The sequence below is a fragment of the Talaromyces rugulosus genome, chromosome VI, assembly GCF_013368755.1.
Source record: "Talaromyces rugulosus chromosome VI, complete sequence".
In the NCBI taxonomy this organism is placed as follows: domain Eukaryota; kingdom Fungi; phylum Ascomycota; class Eurotiomycetes; order Eurotiales; family Trichocomaceae; genus Talaromyces; species Talaromyces rugulosus.
This window is the reverse complement of record NC_049566.1, coordinates 2,235,220-2,259,322: the sequence shown is the minus strand read 5'-3', so window position 1 is coordinate 2,259,322 and position 24,103 is coordinate 2,235,220. Positions and strand designations below refer to the sequence as shown.

Below are 24,103 nucleotides of genomic sequence, written 5' to 3'. Positions count from 1 at the left end.
ACATTCAATACGCGGCTTGCTGAGGGGCCCCATGTACCTACCCATGCTAAATGAAACCCCATCTCACCCGGACTAAGTCTACATGTAATTACAGTGAAAGGAAACATCGGCATATATAAACACACCCGTTCCCTATCTTCTGCGAGTTAAAAACCGATTAAACAAGACTTCATTTCATTGTTTGCATCATGGTGCCTATCTGGGTTTTGGCTTTTGCAAGCACAGTAATAGCTGATGCAACAACAACAGCAATCCCGGATTATTTCCAGACCAGTTATGGGCCGTATGCCGGTACGTATACTCTATTTAGTCTTTTTAAGAAACCTGTCAATATTAACTTCGTTAATTAGGGGGATATGAAACTGGACGTGTCCCATTCCTGGCACAGACAAACCCAGCACTGGCGCAACCTACGTACGTCCCCAATGGGCCTTTAGTGACCGACATTCCGGTCCCTGGAAAGCCAGATGGGGCTAGTATATTCTCTAATATGGGTAACTTGAGGTATGTGCTTTAGTTTTTGACAACAAAACAAGGGGGAAGAAAGGAAACGGCAGCTAACAAGCAATGACACTAGCCCTTACAAGCCAAGTACAAATGGATTCGGCGCCGATGAGTATCCTTTACCATCTGGATCCAATATTAGCCAAATTCACATGGTTCATCGCCATGGATCTCGGTATCCGACTTCCCAGCCAGGTGTCGTCGACAAAATCAACAGCTTTATTCAAAATGGCACAGTCTTCACGGGCAATCTATCTTTTCTGAACAGTTGGACTTATCAGCTTGGGGAGAATGAATTGACGGCTCGCGGACGTCAAGAACTATTTGATAGTGGTATCCTTCATTACTACAACTATGGCCAACTGTATGACCCAGGCTCGGGTCTGATCGCTCGCACAACAACTATGATGCGGATGATCCAGTCTGCTGAAGCTTTTATGTATGGATTCTTTGGTTCCAAATGGACCCAGAACGTCACTCTCGAGGTGGTGATTGATTCGCAAGGATTCAACAACAGTATGGGTGGTGACCAGATGTGTGCAAATGCTGTGAGCGGGCAAGGCAAGACGTCTGACTCGGCGACTAGTGAGTGGACATCCAACTATCTGCAAAATGCGACGGCACGCTTCCAAAGTCAGACCAATGGTGGCAGTGCCAACTGGACGGTAGACGATTTGAACGACATACAGTCCCTGTGCGCATATGAGACTTCTGCTTTTGGCTACAGCCCGTTCTGCCTACTGTTCACGTGGGATGAGTGGGTTGGATTTGAGTATAATTTTGATATTCAATTCTACGGAAACTATGGGATGGGTTCTCCTGTGGGTCGAGCAATAGGGCTAGGATTTGTCGAAGAATTCGTGGCCAGGTTGATTCAACACCTGCCAGATCCGTCAGACGGCTCAATCGCCTTCAACACGACTCTCGACGGCAGCAATTCTACGTTCCCCCTAAATCAGACAATTTATTTTGATTTCAGCCATGACACTGAGATCTTTGCAATGATCACGGCTTTGGGACTCTCCCAATTTGGAGAATATCTTTCCCCGACTCAAGTAGCAACAAATCGGTCTGCCATTGTGAGCGAAGTTGTTCCATTTGCTGGTTACTTCCTTTTTGAAATAATCAAAGCTCCATACCCTGTTTTGGAGAAAAGACCACAAGATTCGAGTGAATCTCCGTACGACACCTCTGGGAGCAACACGACATATGTTCACATGTTAATAAACCAGCGAACTGTTCCGCTTGGAGAGAGCATCCCTGACTGTGGGAAACGCGACGATGGCTGGTGTGAATTGCAGACCTTCATCAAGTTTCAGCAGGAAAATATCGACAAAGCCAACTATAACGAAAGTTGTTTTGGTGATTACTCTACACCAAGCTACGGTAATATTACTGATGGCGCGATCCCGAGTTCATAGTTCTGAATCGAACTTTGGAACTGTCTGCACACTATAGTCCTGGTAATAGCTGAGGATTGCGGACTTGGAATAAATAACTATTTAGTGCTGTGGTATTTAATGCCCCTTGTGTTTATAGTCTGGTATTAATTTTCGACAATATTTCGACGATAGTCATTATTCCATGTAGTTAAGTATACATGTACTATGTCTTCGGTTCAAATGTTATTTCAATGTTATATTTGTTTTCTCGTTCTTCGATGTTACGTGTAGGGGCACCGGTGTATAACATTGATCTTCATCTTTCCCGGTACTTTCGAGACAATAAAATAACAATCTGTTACAGCTATTCCCTTCAATATTAAGTCGTCAACACTAATATCTGCATAGCCAAGAAGAAATAAATTTGAAGTTGGTTCTTAAAGCATTTTTTCACGATCACAATAAGACCCCAACTAATACTAGATACAGTGAATTTAACAGTGGTCTATTCAAGTATAACATGACAAAATGCCATGGAATTCCCGATGTTTCTAAGCTCACATCTAGGAAGTAACAGCCCACGCGGCGACAAGGCAGTCAAGAGCAGCACCTTGGGTTACTTCATTCACACCAGTCACAGGTCCAGCAAAAGACGAGCCAGTGTTGCAATCTCCATCTGTGACGTTTAGATCGTTATTCCAAAGAGACTTGGCATTGGTTGTAATGAAGTCCTTCCAGTTGTCATGAGGACTGGCAAGCTGCAACTGGCGTAGGCCACGGAATAGAGGGCCCTTGAACATCGCACCTTGGATATCGCAGCTATCGTTATCACAGTCCTTGAGAATCCCGTTTTCGTCAGCAAAGGTACCGTTTGTTGTAGTAGTGGCATTGGCGATGTTTCCTGCAAGATCGAGATAGGTAGAATTTCCGGTGGCTTTAGCGAGGTCAACAGCTGCGCTGAGAATGACACCTTGGTTGTATGAATATTTGTTTCCAGTTGGTTCGCATGTGCTGTTGTCGACACCATCTACGACAAGCCAGTCGTCGCCAACAACGCCGATGTTGAAGAACCAGTCCCATCCGGTGGTTGCGGCGTCAAGGTAGCCTTGTTTTTGGTCATCAGAGACGCGGTTGGCCAGGCCGGCTGCGAGGGCAATGTAGAGTTCTGGTCTCGATATCAGTTACTGTTATTTTGCAAGCAGAAAGAAGTTCTAGATATCTTACCATTGGCGATCGAAGCGATGTAGTCAGCATCCTTTTGCCAGTATATTCCACCGCATGGGGAGCCTAGTCCTCCAGCCATGTCGTCGTAAATACTAATCGCCAAGTTCAAATAGTCTGGGTTCTGGGTCAAGTCATATACGGTGAGCCATGCGTTTCCCCACCAGCCCTCGTCATCGTAAAATTGATCAATGAAACCGGTATAGCCGTTGAAGCTGGGAGCATTGCTATAAGTATTGGCGTAGGCGTCGAAGTAAGTCCCATTGTAGCTGGAATCGAGGGACCCGACGTCAGCGAGAGAGGCCATTAGGATAGCAGATTGCCACCAAGAGCCACCCCAAAGACCGTTATTAGAGGTACCGTAATAACGCATCATCTGGTCACTGTCATAGACACTCAAATTAGCAAGTACTCCCCAACAAGCATTATCAACTAATGTGGACAAACAAACCTAGTGCAGATAGCGTTGACATTGTAAGTTGAGTCATCAGCTGACACCAAGGTGGTAGCCAGCAGAAGTGACGAGACGCTCAGAATGGACCGCATAATTAATGAATGGCGAAGTTGAGTTTGACTTGGAAGGAAGTTGTAGCTGTGGCCGCCTCGTCAAAAACTCAGGGACACAAGCGGTATCTATAGTAGTTGCTCGGGCGGAGGAAACAATAATTAGGGCTAAAAGCATAACCGCTTTGAGAGATTGTGGTACAAACCCAAATCGGCACCATCGGGGACCGGATGTGAATTACATGCCGGCTGAAGATAGCTAACCAAAAGTGAGAAGTCCCTTTGCCCTATGAGGCGTATTTTTGAAATTTTTACATACTAGTAACCTTTTGACAGGAATTAAATACAAAAGAGGCCACATAAAATTAAGTTTCTGGGTAAACTAACCGGAGCCCTAGCTCCTATATTCTTTAGTAGCTTTTCTTCATTCGGCCCAATTGTCGTCACTATGGTATGAATCCGAACGCTGTTGTGTTTGCATCCCCTTATAGAAAAACACCCGTAAAGGGCAATCAGCAAAGATATTATAGAAACAATCTACTTGACATCTTATTTCTGCCTTTAAAAAAAAAAAAAAACACTCTCTTGTGCGCAAATTATAGATCATCTATCGATGTGATGATGGATCTGGCCCCAGGTTTTTAAATTACAACGCCGAACCCTATAGCTACTTACGGATTAGTGGTAATTACTTTCTCCACTTTTTAGCATTTTCTCAGGTGGAGCCACCTTATCTGAATGGAGATGAAACCTGACCTTGCAGCAATAGCATCAATGCATTTTGGGGGCCAGTTCGTTCCGCAGCAGCCCTTTAGGTAAAGCAAAATGACACTAGCGTAGGAACATGAATCATATAGTACAGCACTAATTATTAAAAGGATCTGTCAAGTGGTGTGGATTGCAACTTAAATTTTAGATCAAAATCGCCGATCGAAGTGTTACGTACCTTATTTAACCAATGATGTCAACCAGTAAGATAACCACATGTTTATTATTCTAGTATTATGACGAGAAACCGGAGCATAACATAATTCTAGCTTCTAAAATATTAAAATGAACAAGACGATTCTTTTACGCGGTACTTAGTCGGACTGTGTAGTTTGAGATACAATGGGGTATATGTGTCTTTATATGCCCATTAGAGTAGAAGAGTATGTACTAACTTCTACATATGCATGTCGTCATTTTTAGTCTTTATTCTCTTCTAGAATGTCAATAAATGGGATAATGATCAATATTCTGTTGAGGATTATGTTTAGATAAGTGTCAATCGACCCTGCATTTTAAGATCGCTGGTATATTACATCCTATTTCTACCAGTCAAGCAACCAGCACGCATTCTCATAGCCCAATAGAGACTGAAATAATATCCGAGTATTTTTTCTTTGATATCTTTCACCAAGAAACCACGTAACATGACTGCTAGAACCTAGATATCCGCCTCGAACGTTGGCGCTAACCTTGTAGTAGCATTCACAACACTGGACGCCTTTTTTTCGTCGACCCAGCGAAATCTGCTACCACCCTCGGCATTATTCTCAATTACTATACTTCCCCCAAAGTTCTCCCACTTGTACGTGCCTACTCTGCTAGAAATGTCGCCTCTGGTGTTGGTATCGTGACGTTGCTGGCTTTGGGCGAGCCCAAGTCTATCGGGATCCTCCTTGCAACCGGAGCTATTTTCATGGCTGTAGATGGATGGCTTGTCAAGGAGGCTCGGGGGTCGTATACTGCAAAGTTTTTTTTAGGCTCAGAACGTCTTTTACGGAGAGGTTTTTAACAGCAAGGGCACTACTGCTGTCGTAGTGAACCGTAAGATGGCTCCCGGTATCGACGGTTTGGAGGATCAGATTCACCCCCACGACGTGATCGTGCTGAGGAACAGCCATTTGATGCTCTACGATGACGAGCAGCAGATCGAAGTCCGTCATGTGATACCTTTGGCGCACACCATAATGTTAGCATCTACGGCGGCGGCGAGGACATTCTACATATGTAGAAGGACAGCTCTGTGTCAAGCGAAACACGCTAAGTTTGATGCTTTATTCCTATGGCGCTTTTGACAAGTTGGTTGTTGTCAGGGCGATTTGATTCAAACCAATACCGGTTTTTGGGGGAATGGGGATATCGTTTAGCAACGTCGCGGCAACGTTGATAGGCTTGGTAATAGTCATACAACCAAAAAATGGTATTAATACCGTTAAATTATTGATACATTGCCAATTTATTGACCGTATCAGCGTTGTTCTCTGTATCATAAAACCACAACGTATCTAATTTCGATACGTTTTAAATGTTGCAACCATCATGCAATCATATAATTCATATATAGAACCAATAAAACCTGATTTTTTGAATTGATAGACCTATAAAACAAATCACACGCGTCGACGCGTTTACCCTGACCGTTGTAAACATTGAATATATATATCAACACCATACTTAGATATATATATATATATATATTTACCCCCTCTCTCCCTAAAGCCTCACTAACCAGCTTGCAGGCTTCTCAGAGTGTCAAATTGGTGTATGCAGGCCTGTAGGCCACCTTACAAACTTCCTTAATACGTTGTCAACCCTCCTCTATATGGCCTTACTAACCAGCTTATAGGCTTTTCAGAGTGTTAAATTGGTATATACAGGCCTGCAGGCTACCCTGAAAGCTTCCTCTGTATATTGTCAACCCCTCTCTATATAGCCTTACTAACTGATTTGTAGGCTTCGCTGCAGGCCACCCTATAAGCTTCTTGTAAGCTTCTTAGTATGTTGTTAATCTTTCCCCCTATATAGCCTTACTAACCAGCTTACAGACTTCTTAATTTAGTTAAATCAATATATACAAGCCTGCAGGCTACCCTGCAAGCGTTCTGAGTACACTATTATATTGGTTCTGTAGGGCTTAGTATAGGCTTCGCTATAGCTTCTCTATCTGTAATTAGAATATCAAAAATTTAAGTGGCTTCTATTTAAATTATAATTAATTTATAACATATTAAGAAATATAGACGTATCAAATTCTGTAACGTAGAAAGTGGTTTGTAACCGTTTCGCACTTTGTAATGTTACCATATTGCTGATATGTCGCAAAAAGTCACTACGCTTAGAAAATTGGATACGTAGTGACATTTGCAACGGTCATGCTTGTGTAGTCTCCTTGATACGTTGCAAACCCACACAACGTCGCCGCAACGTTGCTGAACGGTATCCGCGTTCCTGCATTTCCCGGTATTGACAGCAATGCCGTTGGACTTCAATGTTGTTTCATCTTGTACACTATTGAAAAAATATATTATCTCCAGTCTTAATAAATGTTGTTGGTGCCCAAAAGTGGATTTATTTTATATAGTAGTAGTAAGGGTAAACTAAGCCACTACAAAGTGCAAGTTGAGGCATTTGAAATGTATAGATTTTCTCTATCGACTAGATTTATACAAAGAGTTATTGGAACCATGGCCTGATAGAAGCAAATGCCAAATATTCTGCTGAATTGGCTCAATGTTGGGTCGAGGCTGTAAGCACAATGGAGTATATTAAGAAGTGCCCAACTATTTATGCAGCACACGTTGGATGGAAAAGAAATTGAACTTCATGCAAAAGTTGATTAATTCTATTTATTAAATAAAGCATGTAATGTTAAAGTAGTCTGTATTGAACACATTGTCAATGAGCGGTGTCTTTGGATAATACCGGTGTAGTTGATAAGAATAAGCCTTGCAACATGGCTAGGTCATAACTTTCCAGATTTTCGTGTAAGAAAGAGCCAATCTGTCGTCCTTGGATAAAGAAACACGCTTCATGGGATGATATCAGAATCGTAATAGCTGGGGCACCGCCTTCTCCGGGGGTATTTGCCCTTCCTGTATGGCATCACGTTGGGACTCAGATCGAAGAGTGCAGGTGCTTCATCGCTTTCTTCTGGTATCGACTTTCTCTGGATGTCTGAAGCAATTCTGGTCTTGCGCACTGGTGCCGTGTGATGAGAGAGTGATTTGTTTCCCCCTTTGCGAGAGCCTTCAGTTTCGTCACTAGGGGGCCCTGGCACGCTGGGGACTATAAGTAACCCATCCTCAGTACGTCGACATGGTGGATACTTTGGAGGCTGAGAAATCGGCAGGTGTAGTCTTCCCCCATTCGGTTTGCTAGTTGGGAGTGTTGGATACGGGAGAGATCCGCTTTCAGAATCCAGAGGTACAGTATATCCTGGCATGAGTGGTGATGATAGGCGGCTGGGCCCCGACGGAGTGTCAATTCGTGGTGTGTGTCGTTGAGCATGAGGATAACTGTCTATAACAGTGAAACCCTCTGAGCGCAAAGAGGAAAGCCTGGGGCTGGAAATATGAGAGTTTGCAATTCCAACATAAGACGATCCAGGTGCGATCATGGAGAACTGATTTGATCCAGTGTCGGCGTCAGAGTAAGTATATCCCGATTGCAGATTTTGGTTTCGCAAAAATATCCATTCCCCATTGAAGGGAGACGTGGTATCTGATGCAGCAGGTGCCTTGTCTGGGGCACTATTCGAGATATCCTTAAATGCAGACTGAAATTCGGAGGGCTGATCCTCTGATGGCGGTGATGGCGGTGGAGACGGCACATGAACATCGAGTGAGCTGGATCGCTGGAGTGTGGACACAGGCCGAGCAGCAGAACCAGGGACTGCGAGGGTATTTGGACTTGCATCACTAAGGTCGATGTTCGAATGTGAATTGGGGACAGGATAGCCTCCAGTTGTCGAGGCTTGCTGATAGTCGTTCTCTGGAGCTATGAAAAATGAGTCTGGCAGTTCAAGATGGAGGGGATGTGCCGGGTTTGATAAGTATACAGTTTGGTCTGAGGTTTCTCAACCGCACCTGTCAATCTGTCCATGATTATGATCAGTGGCTACGGCCAAACAGCGATGCTAAGTCTAGATGGATGAGATGAATTCGAAAGAGATGCAATTATGAGCGACGAGATGGACCAAGCAAAGAGAACGAGACGAGAGAGAGAGAGAGAGACAAAGAGGGCAAGAGCGCTGGCCGCCTGAGGCAGGCACGAGCAACGCGTGACCCCGCGACTTAACGACCTGACGACAACACTTGCACGCTCCATCTCGACTCCAAGTTCTTCTCTTGCCCCATGATCAATCATCAATTATTGTCGTTACTCGCCGGCATTTCTATTATATCGACATATGTATGACATATGTATTCGTTTTCCCCGGCTGACCACCATCATCAATTGACCCTGCAAGTGGCACGCTAACCCACCGAGACACGCCGCGCCCCCAATGGCACCCCATCTGGCTAGGGATGCCTGTCGATATCTATATACGATTTGCTTGAGAATCGGATCACTTGGAAATGTCGACATCCAATTCAAAATGAAAAGTCGTCAGGCGATATCGTCACGCTTTGTCGACTCTGCAGGCACCTTATTTACATCAAAACCAATCGCGACACAGTTGAAACGTGATAGGCGCCAGACTTTCTGCTTGCGATGTACTTTAATCACCGCTGCCTCGTTTTATTGGGCCGGCCAACGGACGCTTGGGCGAGAGGCGCAATATGTTTCACTACTAAGACGCTAAGACGATAAATCATACGTTGACTGCTGGATGGCGCATTGACTGGGGGCAAAAGTGGAGGCTTCCGGGGCACTTTGAAACGACGCCGTCGCTATCCAGCGGCGCCAGAGCCAGCTTGAATGAGTCTGTCGCACCTTGGACGCCTGGAGCTGGCGGTCGCCACGCGAGAATCAACCCCGAATACGCGACGTCGACATTTAATTCGATGTCTGGGCCAAGGCTTTCGGGTGCGAAAAATGGAGACCGATCGCCGATTCCTCTGATTGCTTGATACTTCCAAGGATGCCCACCAGTGACAGTTGCCATAATGGCAGCGTCAAAACAATGTGCGCTGAAAACAATGGCAAAGGAGCAAATGGCCAACTTCTCTGCATCTTTTGGCCCTGACAGGCTGGCCCCACGTTAATGAGTTTTCCCATGGCTGGGGGTGACTCTCGACGAAGCAGAGAATGACTATGCTCCATGTGTAGCAACGACCCCTGCTAGCTCGTTACAGGCGTAGCTGGAGGTCACAGTTGCAGACTAGCAGCGCCTCGAAACCCCAACCACCTCCTAGTTACACTATATATTATATTAGCAATAAATTAGTATGGAACACGGCAATTTAGCGCAGCTTCTCACTTCGGGCGAGTGTGTCTAGACGTTGATGGCCTCTAAGAGGAGGGGCTTGCCGCCCAGGATTCTTCCATCCTCCAACCTTTCTGCATCCTGCACTCCTTTCCTCTCGAGCCAGAGGCTCTGTTTTTGATTTTTTTTTTCCTTTCTCGTTGACCTGGCCGTGGATCGGTGTTGAGTGCCCCCTCTGGTCAGAGCTTCTGGATTTTGTTTTATGAGACAAGGGTAAGATTTCACGCTTCGGATGAGCCTATTGAACCCTTTACTGATAGAGCGCTGCAGGCATTGACTGCCAGTCATTTTATTTCTTTCAACTATTCATTCATTATTGTCATTCATTTTGCGGCACAGCCTACCTATTGTTGGCATCCAACCATTCACAATCACTTTCTACCAATACCATTCTTGTTGATACCTATTGTTCACAAACTTTTGCCGTTTGCCGGTATCTATTGCAGCTGCACTCTCTCTCAAAAATATTTTCATGTCTTTTTACTCAGCAGCCAACCTTGACACTTTGATATTTTTGAGTTGAGAGGCTGGCTTTAACAACAGTACAACGTCGTCTTACTACAGTGAAAACCAAAGTGTGCAACGATGAGCTGGAATCCGCCGGCTCCTGGGCCTGGGAGAAACCCAGGTAGAGGGCCGGGCTCGGTGAAAAGAGCGAGGGAAATGCTAGAGGCTGGAGTACGTCCTCAGGCTGCTGGGAATAACGCTCAGAACCTGCCAGTGCCTCCTTTCGCCCAAGGACCGAACCCGCGTGGTCCGCCGCCACAGCGACCCCAGAGACCCCAGCGACCATCTTACTACGATCAAGGCCGGCCAGATGACTCAACCGACGGAGAGATCAACATTGGATACCAAGTCGACAGCGATCCCCGCGGTCCCGTACCCTACTTGCCAATCCAAGGACTGCCTGTACCCAGACAAACCGCCCCCCCACCAAGTTCGAGAAGAGGACGAATGTCATCGTTTTCTCGTGGGACTTTTGTCTCTCCGATTCCGGAAGAAGTGCCTGACAGAAGGAGACGGAAGAAGGGGTCGTTCGCCTCAAGTGCTGCCATTCCGTCCAGCTGGGGATCCGGTGTGCCTGCGTCGGACATTCTCGACTATTACGATTCCGGGGATGATGCGGAGCATGACGCTGATCCAACGACTATTGTGCGCCATGCCAGTTTGGGCAAACGTGGGAAACCATCTCTGCGTACCATCAGCAAGGCAACATCCGAAGGGGTGAAGAGCCCTCTAAGTGACCCAGTACCTGACCTTCCGAAGGCAAATACTCCTGGGGATTATTCGCAAGCCAGAAAATCATTTGACTCTGATTCTACCGACTCGATCGACTTGGAAAAGCGGAGACTCTCTATTGAAAACGAGCAACAGAAGAACGCTAGACTGGCTATGCCAGGCCCGGGTTTCAGCAGCAAACGCAATGCACGTCGACCTCCTCGACTGGACCTTGGCACTGTGCGGAACGCTGAAGCACGGGGCAGTCTCACGAGTTTACCAGACCTGATTCGACGTGCTACGAGAGTGGCATCGAACCTGGAGCACGGACGAACGGCAAGTAGGATTGGGATACTGGATATGTTTGGTTCGGGAAGGGATCCTAAACAGCCAAAGCCCGCCCATGCTCGCTCGTCTGCGTCTCTTTCTGATATTTTAGCGTCTTTTCCACCGCCTCGGACTGATACCCCTGATGAAGGCTTTCGAGGATCGTGGCCTTTTCCTCCTGTCGGTGCTACTGAAAGGTCTAGGTTACGGAATATGCAAACCAATGAGGACGACCCAGAGAGAGCACAGGGAAGACGCTTCTGTGGGATGTCTCGACGGCTTTTTATCATCTTGTGTATGATTGCAGTATGCATTGTGATAGCCGCCATTGTTATCCCAATCGTTCTTGTGGTGGTCCCCCGGACAAGAGATCACAGTACAACAGCATCAACGGCAGCAGCAGCATCTACTATGTCTGGCGGCAATTCCACAAGCTGCGATCAAACGCTGCCGTGTCTGAATGGCGGTGTCAGTGTTTCGGCGAGCAACAGCTGTTCGTGTGTCTGTGTCAACGGGTTTTCAGGGGCCCAGTGCGGCACCGCTACAGACGGTAGCTGCACCACCACCCAAGTCTCTGATACTGCCAATGCCACGGTTGGAAGCTCTCTTCCGGATTTGTTTGCTACTTCAAAGTCCAATTTCAGCATATCGCTGAATGAAACCGAGATTGTGGGGCTGTTTAATTCGCAGAATGTTTCGTGCACGGTGCAGAACGATCTGGTGTTTTTCAACACGGAAAATTCGAAAATTCGACGTGTACCATCATCGCCCACGATTGTCCAGGGAGCGCAGATAACAGGGAGCCCCAATCAACTGCGAGAAGAGAGCGCTTCTGCCGACGCGCCGCCTCCGATTTTGAGTGTCCCGTCAAGTAGTAGCACGACAGCGAGCAACACGCTGGTGGGAGGCGCCATGGAGACTGCGTCAGCATCGACGAAATCAGAACCGAGCAAGACGACGACATCCGCAACAGCGTCTGCAACAACAACAACAGCAAGGTCGACGACAACGCGCCGCCAGCGTGTCTTTGACTTTGCGCGGGTTGCCGTGCTTTTCATCCTGGAACAGACGAAGAACGTCGACTCTGCGTCGACTGCCCGAAGCGACATTGCACTGTCTCTGCTGTCCGAGTCGGATGACAGCAGCATGTCGAAGATGAAGGTGACGATGGCAGACAAGACGCAAAGTTTCGTGCTCAATTTTAACAATTTTACCATTACGTTGCCGGACGGAAGTGTTGTTGGGGGGTCATCCTAAGTTCTTGGGGTCTATTATTTTTCATTCATTTCAGAGGTAGTTATTCTGTCGCTGTATATTTTCTCTCATCCTATTCTGTTAATACCACCATTTTGAAAAAATCCAACAGTAAACAATTGGCCATCATCCTTGTTTTCATTTTTTAATAATATTTATTTATTTATTCAGCTGAATAAACCGAACCGGAAAAATATGACGTCACCCGATTCAACCGCAGCGGCCAATCGGAAGCCCGGGATCGCAAAGTCCCCGCTGAATCCGGCAAGTCCGGGAGATGGTTTTCATGCTTTTTTTTGTGCAAATAATAATCTGGAGAGAGTCCGGAGTAGTCCGGAGTAAACAGGAGAATTGGAAAGAATATCGGCACTTCCCCGGCAGAGATCCCTGGGATCTTGTCGAATGAGGGTTTGTGCCTGGGCTTGAGGTGGAGGGTAAATAATCTAATACTAACTAGATACTATGACAAAATGAAATCAAAGATCGACAGACGAGAGGGGGAAAATGTCGCAATGCAGATAGCACCGTTGCATTGTGTATTACTTTACAAGTCTGTCTTCATCTAATCATACAGAATGTTAAATGTAAGTAGGTTGATTCCAAAGGCAATATTCCTTGTAGCGTATCCGGCACGTATTTCGGCTCGGCAAGGGAGGGATTGTTTCGGCATCTCGTCCAGGTCTCGGCGCGCGTGGTGGCAAAGAGAAAAAAAAACTCTGTCAGTGTCAACCAGATCTAGATACCCACGATTAGACCACGTTCCCTTTCCCCATAGACTCCGGACTCTGTACTCCAGAGTCTGTGCCAATACGCCTGTACTCCGTACGGAGTACGTAGCTCCAGAAAAAATCTCTCAGGCGGAGAAAAACTAGAAAACTGGGTTAACTTAATCAACTCAACGAAAACAAAATCTCACACCGCAGTTCTCTTCTAAGTAAAGAGGCAACTGATTCGTATGGTACAGCCACGTCATTTGCTGAGAAATAGTCTCCACGCCCAAGCATATGATGACGATTGGGCGTTTGCACGCGGGATGCCGAGAAAGGCAAAAACGGAGGCCCACTTTCCGGATTCGGGGTACAGACAAGCCGTGAACCGCCCATGGGGATGTGCGTATAAATTGCCATCGGCTGCCTGGATTATAATTTCTTTTCTCTTTTCCACCTTACTCTTGTTACTCTCACTTGTATATACAATTCCTTTTATACTTTCTGCATACAATCACCCTTTTCTACCTTTTTTATATACAATAGTACCTTGATACGTATATATTGTCGATCATCCATGAGTGGCGACCACCATGTCATCCTCAAATGAGTTCTCTTCCGTCTCGCCGGAGCACAACACCACCGACAAAATACACCAAGAAAACCCAGAACATCGTGAATACAATGGCAACAACACCACCCCCCACCTCACCAACCCGCTCGTCGAAAAAGGCGTCGACTTGATCGACTCGCCCATCCCGCTGCTGACATGGCGCTCGGTCATCATGGGCATCTTGGTCTCTATGGGCGGTTTCATTTTCGGTTATGACACTGGCCAGATCTCGGGTTTCCTCGAGACAAAGGACTTTTTGGAGCGGTTTGGAGAGTGGAATGGCACCGAGTATGCTTTTACGAACGTGCGGAGTGGGCTTATTGTGGCCTTGGTATGTTTTCTACTTTTTGTTTTTAAGTATACTGAAAACACACAAGAAAAAAACTAATACGAAAACAAATAGCTGTCAGTCGGAACGCTCTTAGGCGCTTTAATCGCCGCCCCGATCGCCGACCGCTTTGGCCGAAAATGGTGTATATCAGGCTGGTGCGTGGTGCTCTGCGTGGGCATCACGGTGCAAATCTCGTCCCCGGTCGGAAAATGGTACCAAGTCGTGGTTGGACGCTTCATCGCTGGTCTCGGTGTTGGTGCTCTGTCGCTGCTGGTGCCCATGTACCAGGGTGAAAGCGGTCCGCGACACATTCGAGGTTCTCTGATTAGTACGTACCAGCTATTCATCACCTTGGGTATCTTTGTGGCGTACTGTATCGACTTTGGCACCGAGGCCCGCCCCGACACGGGCTCGTGGCGGATTCCCATGGGTATCACGTACCTCTGGGCCATTGTGCTTGGTGTTGGGATGATGTTTTTCCCCGAGTCCCCCCGTTACGACTATCGCCATGGGAAAGGCGAGCAGGCCGTCACAAATTTGGCCAAGATCTACGGCATCCCCGAAAACCACCGCGCGCTTCTTCAAGAGTTTGACGAGATCAAGGAGAAATACGAATACGAACTGAGCCGTGGCAAAATCACCTGGGGCATGATGCTCACCTCGGATCGTATGAAATACCGTATCCTGGTCGGTGTGGCTTTGCAAGCTCTGCAGCAGCTGACAGGCGCCAACTACTTCTTTTACTACGGAACCACCATCTTCAAGGGTGCCGGAATTCAAAACTCCTTTGTCACCCAGATGATTCTGGGCGGTGTCAATTTCGGCAGTACCTTTTTGGGTCTGTACAACATCCAAAACTTTGGCCGTCGCAAATCTCTGATTGCAGGCGCAATCTGGATGTTTGTTTGCTTCATGATCTTTGCCTCGGTGGGCCACTTCAAACTCGACCAAAACAACCCCGAATCAACCAAAACCGCAGGAATTGTCATGGTCTGTTTTGCCTGTTTCTTTATCCTGGGCTATGCCTCGACATGGGGACCCATGGTGTGGGCTATCATTGCTGAGCTGTACCCTTCTGAATACCGTGCGCGTGCCATGTCGCTGGCGACCGCATCCAACTGGTTGTGGAATTTCCTGTTGGCTTTTTTCACGCCGTTTATTACCGGTGCCATTGATTTCCGGTTTGGCTATGTCTTTGCCGGATGTCTGTTTTTGGCTGCGGGCATGGTTTATTTCACGGTTATTGAGGGTAAAGACCGCACGCTGGAGGAGATTGATACCATGTATGTGCGCCGAGTCAAGCCGTGGGAGAGTTCCAAGTATGTCTTTCCCGACGACGTTACTTTGGGAAGAGACCTAGCCTCGGAGCAAAATGGGAAACGGGCCGAGGTGCCCGAGTCGACGAGACAGGAAACAGTTTCCTAGTTCAAAGATACAAAGTACAGAATAAACTTTTTCTGTAGGATATCAATTGATTATGCATGCATGTTCTGTATTTATACAATGAGTTAATGTTTCTTCATCTTCCCTTCACCTGTAAAAGAAATGCTCAACTTCTTCCTCTTCAAATACCCCAGACCATAACAGACACCGTAACCCCCTCGCTATCGGGAATCATGCCGCCAAAGTCCACCTTGCCAACCTCATCAAAGCCGTTTTTTAAATACAACGGCTTTCCTGCATCTGTGCTCCAGACCCAGATTCTCACATCCTCCTGTTGAGCCCTCTCGATCCCCCACTCCAGCGCCTTTCCACCAAAGCCTCTCCGTTGGTAAAGCGGATGGATGTACATTGCCTCGAGCTCCCATCTTTCCTTCTCTAATGGACCTGGAGAAGGCCCGGTCTTGAGATGTCTGATAAACTGTGCCATGCGTGGCCGGTCTATGCTGGAGTCAAAGGGGTATTGGATGGACAAGTTCATGTGTGAGAGGAATGCTTTGGCACCTGTTTTTTATTAGTCTAGGAAGCTAACAGGAAGAATGCAAGAGAGAGAGAGTTACGAGTAGTGAGCTTCTCCCCGTGCCCCTGCCACCGCCGAGCCATATCCGACGAGCCAAACCGCGACCAAATCGTAAACCCAGCCACCGTCTCATCATTAGTCGTCCTACTACTATGCTTAGGCTTCTTATTCTGCTGGTTTTGATGGTTGTTGATCGCCTCCACATCCTCGTCATCCAGCACAAGAACCCAACAAACATTGCCCGGCATCAGAATCTCCAGACACAGCGCGCGCCGGGTCGATTTCACATGGGCTCGCCATCTCTTGTCGTCGCCCTTTTGCTGCGTATCCGGGCTGCTGGTTCGGCGGTAGAAGAGGACGAGTGGATCCGCCAAGTCGCAGCGTGCCTTGATGGCGGCGATCGCGTTGGCGTCTTGGTTGCGATAGGGTCGGAGATGCATATTGACAGCAGATAGACGGACAGGTTCGAGTGAAAGGTCACATAGTTGAATATCAATGCGGCAGAGAGAATATGAGAGGAGATAAAAGAGAAGAAAGAGAAGAGAGAGAAGAAAAGCGGTGGTTGTGGTGTTTGTTGACTGTTTGGGAAGGGGCTTGTAGAACATGCACGGAAGGTGCGACCCACCCTGTGTTCCTAGTATTACTCCCGAGTCCCTTAGGGAGTCATGGCATTTGAAGCTGTGATGTTGATTTCTTATTTACAGACTTGATCATTAATATTCAATTGATATTGTACTATTATACACCCAATGCCAACGCCATGCAATGCAACCAACCAACCAACCAACCAACAAACCAGTCGCGCAACTATGAAAACAACCCTCCCCGCGGCTTATACACGCTATAATCATTCGTCAACCGCAGCATCCGCTCAGACCGGTCGTCGATAATCATCTCTTCAGCCTCCCATCGCTTGCGCTCCGATGTTTTCTTTGCTGCCTTGCTGGCACCGCCAAACCACGCCTTACCCGACTGCGCGACAGCTTCTTCTTCTGCCGCACGAGCGCTGGTGATGAGATTGTGCACCATGGTGCGCCAGTTCTGGACACCTACTTTGAGGCATTGCGAGCATCGATCGCGCGTGTCGAGGGTTTCTGTCTGGCGCGCAATGTCGAGTAGCTCGGATTCGGCAATGTCAACCGCGTCGCGCGTCCAGGCGAGCCCGGTCTCTCGTGATGATGTCGCGTAGAGGATCTCGCCGATATATGTCATCAACCCGGCTTCCTCGCAGGGAGATCCGAGCTGCCGGACTGGTGGTGCATTACCGTCCGACGGATCGGACGGGTATACAGAAGGTACAAACATGTTCTTGATCTTCTGCACAAAGTTATCAAAGGGCAGGTTGCCCCGTTCCAAGTTCGATTGTGACGGCTTTGGTGGAGCAGAACCCGGTAAGCTGCGGCGAGCTTTTAGGACGGATGTGAAAATAGCCAGCGCGGTTGACAGATCGCCAATCTTTGCGTTGTGCACGGCGAGAGCGGTAGACACTCGTAGCAGATTATCCGATGCAGCGTCCTTGCCATTATTTTTCAACACGCCAGTCGTTGTATCAACCACCCGAGCAGCATCGTATGGCAGCCCCGATGCAGCAATGTCCATAGCCCAAGTATACATATCTCCCGCTGTGGCGCCCAGTCCCTTGAAGTCCAAATAATCGGCGTAGGCGAGAGCCGCGTCGATTTTCTGTTTTGCCGTAAACCCAGTTGTCGTCAGAATCTTCATGTAAAAAGTCTCCGCCGGCGGCGCAGCGGGAATGCAGTCCTCCTCGTGCATGACCGCGTTGGTTCGACCTGGCAGGGTTTTCGCGTTTGGATTAGACGGGCCATGAACATATTCTGCCTTGGCAGTAACGCGTTGCTTTGTATCGGTCATAAAGCCTTCAAGGTTTTCGGCTGCTTTGGCTGCGCTCATCAGAGCCTGGAAATATCCTCTTCTCCAGGGCTCGCTTTTCGTCGAAACATCGAAACCAGCCCTACCAACCCCGTCGATGAATATTCCTCCCTCGGCTGGCTCTTTTATCTCCTTTCCATCGATATTCGGGTCTTCCAGCCGCTCCAGCAACTCCTTGACATACCCATAGACATTGTGCCACTGAGTAACCACCTGCCCGGATTCATTCGGATGCTGCAGCGCAATCGCCGACCTCAAGGCCCAGCGGCTCTTCAAACTCCATTCCGGTGGCGTTGGCCATCTGTGCTCAATCTCTTCTTGATAAATCCCCGTGTCGATTAGATACAGCATGAAAATAATCGCATACGAGGTCAGCGCGATTTTCAAGCCTCGGAAAAGGCCGCGCTTGTACTGCTCCCGTCGGTTGGTGTTGATTAGGCGGATGAAATGTTGTCGGAGATGGATTGCGAGAGGTAGTCTCCCTTGGGTTTGCGAGAGGAATGGTAGTTGTGGGCGAAAGGGTGTTTGGGAGACGAAGGATTGTCGTTGCGGTTTGTGGGTGAAGGGGTGCGGTCGAGAGAGTGGCGGTCGATGAGAGAATATTAATCGAGCGCTGCTGTGCCGTGGTCGCAGGCCAGGCATGCGCCGGACTGTGGCTTGAGGAGGAATCATGGTGATTCCTCCGTCAAATGATGTTGTGTGTCTTTTGTTAAGATAGATTCGGAGCGGAGAAGTTTACATGTAGTTTTATGTTTGCACTGTTTGCATGCATCTATCATGTATATACATACATCGCAACTCACGATTGATATCAATTGATGTATTGCATTATGATGAGATTTAAAATATTAATAATTCAGAATAAAAAACAAACCTATATCGCCTTAGCCCACACATAATGCGTCCTCCCATGGACGGCCACATCACCAGCCTCATTCCGTGGGACATTGTCACAGCTCAGCGCTGCATCAAATTTCTCTCTCAACGCCTAATTTGTTAGTATTTGAGCATCAATTGAGATACAAACATGTTCCAATAAATAATAGTAATAAAAAAAAAAAAACTAACCTGCAGTTCCTCACCCTCCAGATTTGTAAACTGACTGTACGTCCTCAACCTCCCCCACAGCGCATCCACGTCCGCATAGTACGTAAACGGCACGTCCTTTTCCTCCACTGGCTGCTCAAAAAAGGTCTGTCCAGGTGCATTGAAAATGGCTTTCCATTTCCCGTGGCGGAAGCGAGGTACGTTGTCGTCGTGCTGCCAGATGTGCTCCTTGATGATGCGTTCCCATTCGGTGGTGGGGATGTCGGATTGGAATCCGTTGTCTGAGTTGTTAGCTTGATATGAAAAAAAGAAAAGAAAAGAGAAACGAACAGTCATCGACATGCCATAAAAGCGCTAGATAGCCATTGGGCTTGAGAACGCGACGGATTTCTTTCAAAGCGTCCAAATTGGCGAACCTGTTCTGTCAATACTCCATCCATGTGTAACTACTATAGAGTTGACCACGAACCAGTGAAACGCCTGTTCAACATCAGGAATCCATTAACCATTCAAAGTATACAGAGAAACTCACCTGTGCCGCAAATACAGCATCCACACTCCCATCCTCGACCGCAATCTCACTCCCCCACCCTTTCTTCACCGTCACCCCTCGAAGCGCTTTCCCCTCCAACTCCCCGCGCATATCATCATGCGGATCAACAGCAACAATATCAAACTCTTCGGCGCGCGCTGCCAGTGCCTCAGTAAAAAGGCCCGTACCCGCGCCGAGATCGACTACGCGTGCGCCATGGCGGCCATTGAGTCCGATCAGAGTGAGAAGCGCATCGGCTTCGGTCGAGGTGTAGACTGGCCGGTTTTTGTCGTAGGCAGAGGCTTGGGAGAAGGCGCTTTGGGCGATGGGGGCGAGGGTTTGGGCGGCCATTTTTCTTTTTTTTTTTTTTTGAAACTAGGATTCAATGATGTTTTATTTTAAATGAACGATGGTATATATGTTGTTTGTATTAATTGCTATATCGATGCGGTATCGGCCATACTAGGGTCGGTTGCGCCATCGGATATTTCTCCGATCAAGACTTGTTCTAACCTAAGAACAACAGTTCAATTGATGTTGGAAAACTCTCTCTAGGAAGATTATATGGCTCTTTCATACTAAAGTTCTGGATCTAGCACACACTGGTTTATTCGGTCAAATATCTTCTGGAGAGAATATACTGTTATATGCTGTAAACTTATGTGTCTACCAAGTAGGCTCCTAAGAGTAGACGTAGTCGCTTTTATCAATTTGGAGGGATGGGTTCTTTTCCTAGCTAGATATCAATGTGTATGCGTTCCATCCGTTTCATGTTTATTTGACAGCGAAAAGCTACATGTGGTATCACTTTCCTTCCCCCCTTGTCATACTAGCAAAGAAAAACGACCGTACAACTTCTCAATCCGCCACTCCCTGTTTCAAAAGATATTAGGAACTATTATTTGTGCGCAAGCGGTGGGTTTTCAGGAGAAGCGTGGTCGGGTGACCTGGTTCCACCGACTTACTGTCGACAACTTGTACGGTAACGAATTTAACATTTGAAAGTAGAAGAGGTGAATAAATATTATTATAAATTTAATATCTGTCGCACCACTCATAGAGCTAGAACAACGAGGCACTACACGTAGATCACGCCCGCAAAGCAAAACCTGCGTGGAGTAAAACACGGTTAAATAAAGAATCAACAACCATATGTGTCCATGATAGCTCTGAATGAAGGATCTCGCAGAAGCTGTGTTGCGGTCAGACGTTCCTCTGGGAAGTACGTAAATACTCTGCTCATAATGGGGAGCACGTGCTTTTTCTCGACTGGGTCAGCTTCCGGACGAAAGTATGCGATTCTTGATGCGAGATCATTGTTATGATCGGGCGTTTGACTCTGATCGTACCAAGAATCAAGACCGCCAGGGTTAATGTAAAGGTCTTTCCAATGCTCAGGGGCTAGTCCTATACATTTGACGATGCCACTCATTACTCCACCATCAAGCCAGGACTTGAAGGGCACGAAGCCAAGGTAAAGCTCTGCGAAAAGAACCATGTAGCTCCACATATCACAGGCAAGACTTGGATCTTTCCCATGAAGTCGATCTGGGGAACAAACCTCCATAGGCGGATGGCCGCGTGGAAGCGTGGGATCATCTAACTTCATAGCTAGACCAAAGTCACCGAGATAAAAATCCTCGGTGCGTAAGCGTTCAGGGACCGTCATGGGCCCGACAAGTTCTCCCTGCCTCTGGAGATTGGCGTACGGTATGGGTTCCTTTAATGGTCGACCGAGCGCCTCGTATTTAGCACTCCTGTCGAGATTGTGGATAGGAACCATCCCCCACATACAATTCCTCTCATTCAAATCTATCAAATGTTCATCAGAATGCTGGACCAAAATAAGGGGTCAGGGGCTAATCTCACCGCGGTGAACAATTCCGGCTTTGTGTAAATTTTCCAAGGCCACCAGCAAATGCTGAGCCGCGGACATTCGACTCGCCATCGGCATCTTTGTCAGGGTGATATAGGAAATACATGACCTCAGTAAGGGAAACACCATGACCCTGTGATAGCTCTCCGTTCAGGAGAGTAGAAAGCTCCCCAAATATGTCACAAGGTGAGAGGTATCCTGCACATTTTGAAGGATTTCGTCCTGCATCCGGGCCTCATTGTCTCCCAAACTCCCAGCGCACAGTATCTTGAGAGCCACATCCCTCTTTTTCTGAAGGTCATGCGCCATCCAGACAGTGGAGAAGCCGCCAAAGCCGATTTTATGCTCTACTAGGTATCTCCCATTAAGCACTTCCCCGACACAAATGGGATAGAAAACGTGCGACGTTTCCTTTAGATCATATTTATGCCAGGGCTCTGTAATGTCTTCGAGGTCAACTTGATCGTCTTCATTGCTCACAAAGTCCTCGAAGTCCTCCATGTCATCGATCTTGTTGTACTGGTGAGTTTCTGATGATCACCCTCTACATATAATCTCCCCACCACGGGGTCCCTATTTGGTATGGTGGTAAATTTGAGGTCGATACGTGACAAGACAGCGAACTTGTCTATTTTAGGTATAGCATTCTTGGCTTGGTTTGTAACATTTTTACGAAACCAATTCTATTCATTAAATACACTCGGTTCACTGTTACACGGTTACACCTAATATCAATACAGCAGAAATATGTTTAATCCCACAAATGCTAGGGCATTTAGCTCCACATAAGCTCCAATGCAAGAATAGCATTTACCACCTTCGGAGAACAATCACTCCTACAATTGGAATGTTGCCCTAGGGGCTCCGTCCTCCGGCTTCATACAAAGCATTCCAACATACATTAAGCTAAAGCACAAAAAAAAACGAACTCGATGTGATCAACCTTCCGCCAAATGTCACCGGTAATCTCCTATGCGCTCGAAAGCGTCACCTATAACATTCCTGCGCGCGTTCTGCGAACGCATTTTGGCACATTCTATCATCAGCCTTCCCGTCGTTATTTGAGGCAGTATTTAATGCATGCAAATGCCCCTCCCTACTTAACATATCAATGGCAAGAGGGAGTCGAAAGTCTTGAAAGCTACCGCTCCGGTGGCTATCATCCTACTCACATCGGCGATCAATACCGTGACAGTCGCTATGAAGTCGTCCACAAGCTTGGTTATGGGAGCTATTCAACTGTCTGGCTTGCTAAAGATCACCTGGAAAATACACATGTCTCACTGAAGATACTGGTTTCCTCTGTCTCTCAAAAAAGCTCGGAGTGCAGAATTCTGCGTCAATTAGCTTCAGGGAAGCAAAACCATCAAGGACGTGTCCACGTGCCATCGCTGTTGGAGGAATTTGTTATCGACGGACCAAATGGAAGCCATTTATGTATCGTGAGCGAGGCTGCAGGATGCAGTGTTGCACAATCAAAGGAAGCTAGTATGACTTGGAAGTTCCCGGCAAGTGTAGCAAAATCCATTTCAGCCCAGGTTCTATTAGGATTGGACTACGTTCATTCATGCGGGGTGGTGCACAGTGGTACGTCTAAAACCCTATCTACTAATATTACAAATGACTTATTAATTAAGAAACAGATTTGCATTGTAACAATATCCTATTTCTAAATCCAGCCTTGGAAACTTGTTCTACCAAGCAGCTTTACTACAGGCTAGGCGAGCCTCAGAAATTACCTGTAAAGCGTCTAGATAAGACTCCTAACGGCCCCGGAGTTCCTGAATATTGCGTGCCACCCGCTATGATCTTTCAGTCGAGCGAGGAAATTGTGGATGCAAGAATCATTATCTCAGATTTTGGTGAGGCGTTTCTTCAAGATGAAACCCGGAATGAATTACACACACCAATTATGCTCCTCCCACCAGAAGTATTCTTCGGTGAGCATCTAGGCATGCCTATAGACATGTGGACTCTTGGTTGCACTCTTTATGAGATTCTAGGAGAACGCCCTCTATTTGAGGGGTTCATGCCTGACCAAGACCATGTCATTGCGGAGATGATAAGCACTTTGGGACAACTTCCAAAACGCTGGTGGGACAGATGGCAGCGAAAGTCGGACTTTTTTCTTGAAAACGGTTCTTGGAAAATAGACACACACCGAAGTCATGCACCGTATTATAGGCCATTGACAGAGCGACTGCGTATCATGGGACGAGGCGAGCAACAATCGACGTGCGAGTTTGGTGTGGATGAAATGGCATGTCTCCAGAAGCTTCTAACATCAATGCTGACTTATGAGCCTTCTGAGCGTATCACTTCCAGTGCGGCGGTTACATCGGAATGGATGGAGAGATGGGGGAAACCGGCTATGGAACAGACCCGTGTGAGACCCTGAATTTTTTACTATCTAGCATGTGTAGAACGAAATAAGCAAAGAAATGAGTGCAATAGCTGTTCTTCCTCTGTGTACAGCCTCAAATGGCCTTTGTATACTCTCCCACTGGTAGGAAAGGGGATCAGGTTAATAGAGAGACAACA

General features: G+C 47.2%; 11 protein-coding genes across 11 annotated transcripts; 4 read left to right on the top strand and 7 right to left on the bottom strand.

Moving 5' to 3' along the window:
• Positions 1-188: 188 nt before the first annotated feature.
• Positions 189-1,925, top strand: TRUGW13939_11148 (uncharacterized protein; the record flags this gene model as incomplete). The annotated part of the gene is made up of 3 exons (XM_035494256.1): positions 189-291; positions 351-504; positions 578-1,925. 3 exons carry the CDS (start codon positions 189-191, stop codon positions 1,923-1,925), a joined length of 1,605 nt encoding a protein of 534 aa, XP_035350149.1.
• Positions 1,926-2,449: 524 nt separating this feature from the next.
• Positions 2,450-3,653, bottom strand: TRUGW13939_11147 (uncharacterized protein; the record flags this gene model as incomplete). Its single annotated transcript, XM_035494255.1, has 3 exons — positions 2,450-3,051; positions 3,111-3,490; positions 3,559-3,653. The coding sequence occupies 3 exons, from the start codon at positions 3,651-3,653 to the stop codon at positions 2,450-2,452; spliced, it is 1,077 nt and encodes a 358-aa protein (XP_035350148.1).
• Positions 3,654-7,407: 3,754 nt separating this feature from the next.
• On the bottom strand, positions 7,408-9,486 carry TRUGW13939_11146 (uncharacterized protein; the record flags this gene model as incomplete). The annotated part of the gene is made up of 2 exons (XM_035494254.1): positions 7,408-8,375; positions 9,315-9,486. 2 exons carry the CDS (start codon positions 9,484-9,486, stop codon positions 7,408-7,410), a joined length of 1,140 nt encoding a protein of 379 aa, XP_035350147.1.
• Positions 9,487-10,392: 906 nt separating this feature from the next.
• Positions 10,393-12,609, top strand: TRUGW13939_11145 (uncharacterized protein; the record flags this gene model as incomplete). The annotated part of the gene is made up of 1 exon (XM_035494253.1): positions 10,393-12,609. One exon carries the CDS (start codon positions 10,393-10,395, stop codon positions 12,607-12,609), a length of 2,217 nt encoding a protein of 738 aa, XP_035350146.1.
• Positions 12,610-13,906: 1,297 nt separating this feature from the next.
• Positions 13,907-15,682, top strand: TRUGW13939_11144 (uncharacterized protein; the record flags this gene model as incomplete). The annotated part of the gene is made up of 2 exons (XM_035494252.1): positions 13,907-14,257; positions 14,330-15,682. The coding sequence occupies 2 exons, from the start codon at positions 13,907-13,909 to the stop codon at positions 15,680-15,682; spliced, it is 1,704 nt and encodes a 567-aa protein (XP_035350145.1).
• A 139-nt stretch (positions 15,683-15,821) lies between these two features.
• Positions 15,822-16,657, bottom strand: TRUGW13939_11143 (uncharacterized protein; the record flags this gene model as incomplete). The annotated part of the gene is made up of 2 exons (XM_035494251.1): positions 15,822-16,201; positions 16,258-16,657. The coding sequence occupies 2 exons, from the start codon at positions 16,655-16,657 to the stop codon at positions 15,822-15,824; spliced, it is 780 nt and encodes a 259-aa protein (XP_035350144.1).
• Positions 16,658-17,024: 367 nt separating this feature from the next.
• TRUGW13939_11142 (uncharacterized protein) lies at positions 17,025-18,779 on the bottom strand (the record flags this gene model as incomplete). Its single annotated transcript, XM_035494250.1, has 1 exon — positions 17,025-18,779. One exon carries the CDS (start codon positions 18,777-18,779, stop codon positions 17,025-17,027), a length of 1,755 nt encoding a protein of 584 aa, XP_035350143.1.
• Positions 18,780-18,981: 202 nt separating this feature from the next.
• On the bottom strand, positions 18,982-20,037 carry TRUGW13939_11141 (uncharacterized protein; the record flags this gene model as incomplete). The annotated part of the gene is made up of 5 exons (XM_035494249.1): positions 18,982-19,095; positions 19,176-19,435; positions 19,485-19,570; positions 19,624-19,634; positions 19,687-20,037. 5 exons carry the CDS (start codon positions 20,035-20,037, stop codon positions 18,982-18,984), a joined length of 822 nt encoding a protein of 273 aa, XP_035350142.1.
• A 790-nt stretch (positions 20,038-20,827) lies between these two features.
• TRUGW13939_11140 (uncharacterized protein) lies at positions 20,828-21,640 on the bottom strand (the record flags this gene model as incomplete). The annotated part of the gene is made up of 2 exons (XM_035494248.1): positions 20,828-21,498; positions 21,556-21,640. 2 exons carry the CDS (start codon positions 21,638-21,640, stop codon positions 20,828-20,830), a joined length of 756 nt encoding a protein of 251 aa, XP_035350141.1.
• Positions 21,641-21,712: 72 nt separating this feature from the next.
• TRUGW13939_11139 (uncharacterized protein) lies at positions 21,713-22,063 on the bottom strand (the record flags this gene model as incomplete). The annotated part of the gene is made up of 1 exon (XM_035494247.1): positions 21,713-22,063. The coding sequence occupies one exon, from the start codon at positions 22,061-22,063 to the stop codon at positions 21,713-21,715; it is 351 nt and encodes a 116-aa protein (XP_035350140.1).
• A 452-nt stretch (positions 22,064-22,515) lies between these two features.
• TRUGW13939_11138 (uncharacterized protein) lies at positions 22,516-23,960 on the top strand (the record flags this gene model as incomplete). The annotated part of the gene is made up of 2 exons (XM_035494246.1): positions 22,516-23,149; positions 23,206-23,960. 2 exons carry the CDS (start codon positions 22,516-22,518, stop codon positions 23,958-23,960), a joined length of 1,389 nt encoding a protein of 462 aa, XP_035350139.1.
• Between the last annotated feature and the right edge of the window lie 143 nt (positions 23,961-24,103).